Raw genomic sequence first — 8,064 nt, 5'->3', positions numbered from 1 at the left:
GCAGAGGCTGAATGTTGTTCAAACAAAGTCTGCACCGGAGACATACCTGATAGACTCCAGGCAGGCCAGTCTTTCCCCACAGACTGCATACTCTGCACTGAGGAAAGACAAACAGCATTCCTCACGCAGAGGAAAAGGCAGAACTTGTGCCTTAAATGAAAAAACAAACACTGGTGTTAGTGCTCTGCAGTATCTATATTCTTAAGGGCACTTCCCAGTCTGACACTTCCCCAAAACACCCTGTTTCCCTCAGTTTATAAAGCCCCTGTGGCACATAGTCCTGTGTTCAGCAAGACTTGGCAGCTTCCTGTGCTTACATCTCATCAGCATGAAAGTGTCCCTCAGCCTCAGCTTCTTCCTGGCTTTCCTGGACCCAGGTGAGTTTTCTGCTGGGACCTGTGGGGCTGCGAGACATGGAAGTGGTCTGGGAATGGATGTTCTGTGCATGAGGCCATTCCTGCTGTCTGAGCCATAGGAACCCCTCATCTGGGGAGATTTGCACTGCAGAGGAGTGACTGGTCTTGGATCTTTGGTGCTATGAGCCAACGTGCAGATGAAGGTGTAGGCATTTACAATGTGAACTAGCTGTCTAAGCTCCCACGGTAGTCACAGGTATTTCTTGCTTGGACAGTCACAGGAGTGATTCAGGTTACTCTGAGACAGACAGACCTTTGATCAGCTGAATTGATTTCCAGCCACCATTTACCACAAACTTAGGGGCACATTTATTTTGCTCATGCCCATGGTTGTGTGACATTTTAGACATTATATGTCATCTCAGCTGTCCTTCAGCTCTGCTCCAGAAGAGCAATGGTGTCTTGGAGGTCTTATGTCTTACCTGCCACCCCATGTAGATGTCACAGCCACTGCAAGGTGCCTTAGATGGCATCAGGGTTTAGGGAACTGACACATGCCCTGGATGTTTTAATCTACATGCTGAACCCTTGGGTCCTGATGAGAATGTGTCAGGGAAGACATGCTGTTTGTCCTCTGTTGATAAACACTTTATTCCTTTCTAAGTGTTTCCTGCTGGCTGCCTGATATTCTGGTCTGCTTAAGATGTTCCAGCAGGCAGTTGGTAAAGTGGTTTACCCTAATGCCTACAAAGAGATATGCCATTCCCCAGTTTGTACATAGCACAGTCAATACCTGCTGGCAGCCTCTTGATCCCCAGACCTTAGGGTGCCCCTGTTCACTGCAAAGAGAGGATTTGGGGCCTGGAAATCCAGGGATGTCTGCCTGCCAGGACAGATGGGAATGCTTTCCTTAGCAACCACAGGAAAACCAAGCCAAACATCATTGTATATAAGACAAGAGAAGCTGGCTGGGTATTGGTGGTTAAAATGTAAAATGTTATCCCAAAATGGCTTCCCTCACTTGCCCAAATTCAGGCTCATACTAGAATAAATAATAATAGAAATACTAAAATAACCTCCACAAACTGAGCAACAAAACAGGAAAAATAAGGGAAGAAGAATGTGAAAAGTGCTGATCAAATGCTGAAGCAAAACGTCAATGAAAGGGGAAGTGAGATCCCTCATGACTGCTACCCAGGAATGTGCCCTTCTTTCCCCAGGGACTTCCCTTCAGTGTGAGGTTTGCCACAACATAGGAAAAAGCTGCTCTGGCCCCATGAAAACCTGTAGTGGTGGTGAAGATGCCTGCGGCATCATTCTGCACGAGGTCATAATAGGTAGGTAAGACATCCACTATGGCTGTGTGCCAGCGTGGCTTTCAGAGTGGGGCTGGAGGATGGGTCTCTCTCCCCGCCTCTGTCACTGGCCTTATGGTGAGTCCTTGGATAAGCTGTTAATTTTCCTTTTCACTGACAGAGGACCCAGAGATCAGGATGGTCCAGGATGGGAAAAGCTCTCTGTTCCTCTATCTTAAGCAGCAGTTTCCTACTGGGAGGGCTTGGTTCTGAGTTGTGGAGGGGAGAGCCTAGGCAGCATACTGAGAGGAGACACTGCCTTTTAATTCTGGCTAAGGTGAATAGTTGGGTCAAGAGGCTGGACCATGAGGGACACAAGGCTGCTGGCATCTAACACTGAGAGTGCACTGGCCATGGGTGGAGGGAGAAACCAGTCTGCAATCTGACTCCCTTCCTTGAGCAAGGAAGGGGACACCAGGCAGGCCTGCTGGCAGCACCAGGGCTGAACTACCACCATGCCCCCATGGTTGATAAGCCAAAGATGGGTGCTGTGCCCTGACACAACTGCTCACTTGGTTGTGTTTAGTGGTATGGCATTGGTCATTGCCTGGCTTTAGTAAAGTGACTGTTGGCTTTTAGACTGGAGGTTATCTCATATCCTACCAGCTTTGGTGCTGGCAGCTCCAGTGCATGTCTTCCCTCTGCTTGTGAAAAGCCATCTTTCCTCCTTACAGCAGTGGCGGGGCCTCAGTAGACTGCAACGTAACAGCTCTGCCCCCCGTTACACCTTTTGGGTTTGGTTCACGGGAAAGACTAGACTTGCCTTGTGGTTGCAATGCTTGTGGCTGCGATAGACTGTGTGGTCTGTGGACGGTACATGAAGAAGCATGGACTGTAGGTCAGAGGCACATGGGTCAACACATAAGCTCTGTGGCTGGGGCATTCTAGCTGAGGCGAACATCTGCAACAAGGCCAGCTGGCTGTGAGGAGTTGTGCTCTCCTCCTGCCTTTAAGCACAATGTGGAAGAGGAGAAATTCCTCACTAGTGTCTCAGATGTGATGGCACCCCCCTTCCTCTGAGGTGATCACCAGGATCACTGGTGCTGCTTTTGGGGTGGCTCCACTGTCCTCAGACCCTTGTCAGGCCCCAGGATGGCTGCTTAGCAGTTGCTGCTGTAGGAACTAATGGGAGGGGAAGGGAGTTACTTTGTGGTTAATGACTTGGTGCTGCCTTCCACTTCATTACAGGGGGGATGGCAATCCCTTCATCCATCAAGTCCTGCCTGCCATCCAGCATTTGCCAGCTTGGCCCTATCACCATGAACTACGGGAAGGTAAAAGCAAGGAGCCACTTGGCTTGCTGCACGGGCAAAGACTGTCAAACAATCTCTGTCTCATGTAAGCTCCCTTTTTCCTTACAACCTGTCCCCTCTCAGTCTGCCCCGACCTAAGGTGAGGCTTTCCAGGCTAAGCCATCACCTGGCTCATTCCTCTCCTTCCCTCGTTAAAACCAATTACGGCCCATTTCTTTCCTTCCAGTGCCGCCAGAGGACAACGTGCCCAATGGATACCAGTGTCCCGCTTGCTACAGCATGGACTCCTTTCAGTGCAATAACGAAACCGTAAACTGCACTGGATCTGAAACGCAGTGTGTTGACCTTGCTGGGTTAATGAATTCTGGTAAATGCCTTTTATTTGGGGCTGTCTTTATTCTTTTTGGTTAAATGGGTAAAACCAGTCTAAGAGGAAGCATCACAGATAAATAAAAATGGGCAAAAAATGTGAAGGAAAAAAAGAGGAAGAAACACGGAACTGAAAGGGAACATGCTTAAAGCTGTTAAAAGGGCAGGGGTGTTTTTTTTCTTCCTCCTCCCCCATCACACATGGATAACTGTTGGGATTCCTCATAACATGGCATAACTGAGGCCAAGAGCAAAACTGGACTCCTGAAGCAATCTGATACATGGACATGTAAGAAATCTGATCAAGACCCTGAACCTGCTGGCCCTAGCTAGGATGCATGAGGATGAATCTGAATCTAAGCCAGTTGTCTTCTTAGTGGAGATTCATGTGAAACTAATACAGAGCCATTGGCTTTCTCATGAAGTGATGCCGGCCTCTGGAGACAAGACGCTGTTTGTTGCAGTGGTGCCTCTGCTCCTAGAAAGCCAGGGATAGGTCCCTCCCCATGAATGCTGCAGCTGAGCCTTTGGGGTATCCAAAGATCTTCCCTGTGAGGGGAGTCCAGCCTTTGAACAGCTGGGGTCACCAGCAGCACGTAACTTTCTCCTACAGAAATCTTTTTCCCACCTCAGGAGCTGTAATTAGAGAGAGGAAAGTAGACAGCAAGCTCCCTGGTCACTCCCCTTTCCTCCCCTGCTACAGGTAAAAGAGTTCCATGTTTCATGTCAGTCCCACTGTGCTCTAAAAGGCAGGGAAAATAACATGAAAATTAAGGGCAACAGCACCTGCTGTAGAAGCAGACTGGAAAAAATTTATCTTGTGTATGTTAATGCATGAAGCTTCTCTGAGTTTATAATATTGCCAGGTGATGATATGATGCCTGAAGGTCTTTACTATACACTTTATAGATGTGTTGTCCAAACCCTGGATTAGAAGGTGTTTCACAGAGACTACATGAAGGAAAACAAGTATTTTCTTAGTCACAGCAATGGAAGCAGAGTAGTGCAATGAATTCAGTGTACCACTGAAATAAAAAATGCTCCTAATATGTCCTGATTGATTGGCCACTGTAAATAGAGGAGACCTGTGTGGTGTGGTGAGCTGTGCAGAGGAAACAGTGGTGCAGGGGAGCAAAGGAAGATGAGGAACTAACAAAGCGCCCTTATACGTTATTTGTTTTTGAGATAAGAACACCCAGCAGAATATTCCAGACCTCCATAGTCTGTGCAGCAGAGAAACATGAGCAGTGTGAGCAAAAGCAAGCAATGGAGTGGACACGTGGAGTACTGTCACACAGTCCTGTTTTTTTTAGGAAGCTAGGCCAGGTATGAACAGAAGAATCTTTAAATGAGGGAAAGAAAACTAAAAACTTTTCAATTTTTAAATTTCAAATGTTTAGATTTTTAAAAAATCATCTTTCTTCAGCAGAAAGAAAGAAAAGACAAACCCTAAACCCTTTGTATTTCAAGTCAACCAAGGTGACTTTGCTGCTGCTTCAAATTTGTTCAGGGGATGGGAACAGACAGGAATGGGTTGGTGGGTTTGGAGTCAACTGGATGTAAGGAATGGGCAGTTCTTGGGGTGGAAAGAGGGACCTCAGTGGCCAGGGAGGGAATGGCTACGGAGACTGGTTCCCCTGATGCAAGGCATGTACTTCCTCTCCTGTGTAGGTGGACTGTCTCTGAAAGCCGCCATGAAGGGTTGCACCACCATTTCTGAATGCAGTCTTGTAGGGGATGGAAAAAACAGTCTGGGAATGATGGACATAAAGTTAAAGCGGTTCCAATGCAAACCAGCTCCTGCTTTGGCCAGAGTCAGTTCTGGGTTTGCCCCTCCAGACACCTTCTTCCTCCCTGTCCTGTCAGGATTCATCTTGGAGAAGGTACTTTTCTGACTCTGTAGTACTAGGTTAAGCAAAGCCCAGGACAAACTCCAGCAGTAGTTTGCACCGAGTTGTGTTTGCTGTGGCTTCTCCTGTGTGGAGAATTTGTTTTCAGATTAGCTCTTCTTCTTTTCTCATTTCACAGAATAAAGACATTACTTACACTTCTTTTGTTTCCTCATTGATTTAATCTCATTTAAAGCTTCATAGGTTCAATTGTGGTTGGTTTTGTGTTACAGTCTCTGAGTGCTTTGTCCACACTGGGACCAGGGGAGACTGCACGAGGTGCCCATACACTGCACAGGAAATGGGAGCTCTCAAGACAGCTTTAGAGTCTACATCCACTATCTCAGAAGACATGATTAAGTTTCAAAGGCACTTTTCCAGGCTCTGAAAAGGGCTGGAGGGAGTTCCTGAGAGGTTCACTCCAATTAGAGAAGTAGCTTGCCTCTTTTTCCTTCCCTTGCATCCTATTTGTCCATGGTAGGAGGAGTTCCTCAGCTCAGAGGGCTGCTTGTGGCCTCTGGGCAGCCCTGAAAGTAGTGTCCATTTCAGAGAACAGTAAGTGACCCTTTATTACAAGGAAACTGCTCCTGGCAAGAGCCTTTCTCCTTGTGGTTGTTCTTCTTGCCTTACCAGACACTTTCTCATTCTGTCTTAGGTTTCATGATTGATTATCTGGAATAAATGTTTACCTTAGGAAGGTTCAATTTCATAAAATAGTTGGGTTTCTATGGTGACAGACTGCTGTGGGTCCAAGTAATGGGAAGCTTTAGCCCAATGCCTATTTCCCTTCTGTTGGCAAAACTACATCCATAACTGGTGTAGCCTACCCTCTTCTATACTCACCACCACCTGGCTATTCTGCTCCAGCCACAGCCTGCCCTGATGGGTCTCCTCAGGTTGGTCCCACAAATTGCACTGAAGAAAAAGAGCACATCAAGCAGCATCGCCATACCTGGGAGGTAGTATGGGCTGTGGGCAAAAGGATAAAGCAGTGGGAGCTCTGGGACATGCTGGGGTGTAGAGTATAGGAGGGTGTTAGCAAACATCAACATTTCACTATGCATCTGTTCCCAGATGAGTGGCCTGTTTTTGGAGTAGACTACAGGATTATTAAACAAAGTGCATGATTTTTTCTATCCTTAATAGCCCTGGCTCACAGTGCAAGTGTGCAGGTTTTGTACATGGAGTTACAGTGATCAAGCAATGCAGTTTTACCTCCTCGTTCAATGCTGTGGCAGAAAGCACTATGGAAAGCCTTGGCTGCTGAAACCAGACCATAATGTGTGGCAGTAGTGAGATGACTATGCCTACATATGTACACATGAATATATATGTGATCAGCTTTTAACTTGCAGCACGGGGACTGAATGTTCTTCTAATTTCTGTCTCCCCCAGACTTTCTCTTTTACCCAGACAGGCTGAAACTCCTTTCTTCCTAATATTCCCACAAAATTATTTGGTAGAGAATTTCACATTATCTATTATAATAAAGGGGTATGGGTCTGTAAATGAAAATTAATTTTTGGAGGGGGGAGTGAACTGATAATACAGATTTAATGCAGGGAAAAGAGTCTGGTTAGGCTCAGTTAATTATTTGTAAAGGCTGTGCAATTACAGTGTGGATGTTAGAGAGGTAATACAGCTCCCCCTTCATGGTGTAGCAATAGACTGATACTGCAGCGACCCACTCATTCAGCATTTTTCCAGATCTGATAACACCCTGGAATCGGAAAAATTCTCAATCTATACAAGTACATTATCCCTGAACACATCTCCTGCACATTCATGCAGAACATTACATTACTGTCCATGGCACCCCCATGGCAGATGTCAATCCGCTTCAATGGCTCTACCCTTCACTTTCTGTTTGTTCCGCTTTGACCTGTGATGTTATCGTGACAGAAAAGCTAAATGGGTTTGTTCAGCCTGGTCAAGACTTGGGTGAGACACATCCAGAAAGCCATGGTGCTGGGTGGTATTTAGGAGAGGACAAGGAGGAGGAGAGCGGACAGCAATGTTTCTGACAAGGGTTTGTGGTGCAGGGAGGAGAAGCAGCTCAATTTTTATTTCTAATTCAATGATGTGGCAAAAAAGCTGTTGCAATCTGTGGCTATATAAAAGGGGCAGTGACGAGTGGAAACAACCCTGCATCTTTATGACTGATACACTAATGCTTGGTCCTGTTCCAGCATCCACATTTTTAAAGGCTATTAAAAAAAACCTGAAAAGCATGAAATAAGATGCCTTACAGTGAAAGTTTTCAGGAGCATAAACCTGTGATCCTACTGAAAAGAAGACAGAGATGTGGCTTGTTTACAGGCTATAAACACACTTACATGGAAATGATAAGATCTTAAAGGACTCTTTTATACATGAGTGCAGCAGAAACCTGACAAATCCAAAGGAAGAAAAGTCACACAATCACTGTGCACAGACTGCAGCCCTTAGAGCAAAGGGGTCATCAGCTTTTGATGTCTGCAAATCCAGCATGAATGCCTTTCCGAAATGGATGCCTTAGTTGCAGACTTGTTACAGGCAGTTCAGGTAGAGCTGGTAGAAACGTGATAGACTGGGGTACGGAGGAAGGTGATGAGATGATGAGCTTTCTGATCTCAAATCTGGCTCCTGGGGAGGGACATGATGCTGGAGTGTGTTCAGATAAAAGCAACACAAAAGACGGAAAAAAACCTGGTGGCGCCAATTTACAAAACCAAGTCAAACAATGGGATCTTGGTATCTTAAGCAAGGAGTGATGAATGAGCAACACTTGCCTCTAAGTATCTGCAGGGTGCGAACACCAGAGGAGAGCACATCTCCAGCGATTCCCTGTAAAACAGCCACT

The 8,064-nt window shown here is 46.3% G+C and overlaps 1 protein-coding gene across 1 annotated transcript; it reads left to right on the top strand.

The window, feature by feature from the left end:
* Positions 1-328: 328 nt before the first annotated feature.
* Positions 329-5,228, top strand: LOC104025479 (phospholipase A2 inhibitor 25 kDa subunit). Its single transcript, XM_009491423.1, has 5 exons — positions 329-377; positions 1,577-1,693; positions 2,900-3,049; positions 3,191-3,331; positions 5,005-5,228. The coding sequence occupies exons 1-5, from the start codon at positions 329-331 to the stop codon at positions 5,226-5,228; spliced, it is 681 nt and encodes a 226-aa protein (XP_009489698.1).
* Positions 5,229-8,064: the final 2,836 nt, after the last annotated feature.

This window comes from Pelecanus crispus, chromosome Z, assembly GCF_030463565.1.
Source record: "Pelecanus crispus isolate bPelCri1 chromosome Z, bPelCri1.pri, whole genome shotgun sequence".
Taxonomy (NCBI): Eukaryota; Metazoa; Chordata; class Aves; order Pelecaniformes; family Pelecanidae; genus Pelecanus; species Pelecanus crispus.
This window is presented reverse-complemented; position numbering and strand designations above follow the sequence as displayed.

Bases quoted from the DNA above. Each gene is read 5' to 3' on its own strand.
- LOC104025479 (XM_009491423.1), top strand. From the start codon at position 329: ATGAAAGTGTCCCTCAGCCTCAGCTTCTTCCTGGCTTTCCTGGACCCA. The intron at 378-1,576 runs GTGAGTTTTCTG...TTCTTTCCCCAG, and splicing joins CCTGGCTTTCCTGGACCCAG to GGACTTCCCTTCAGTGTGAG. The intron at 3,332-5,004 runs GTAAATGCCTTT...TCTCCTGTGTAG, and splicing joins TGCTGGGTTAATGAATTCTG to GTGGACTGTCTCTGAAAGCC.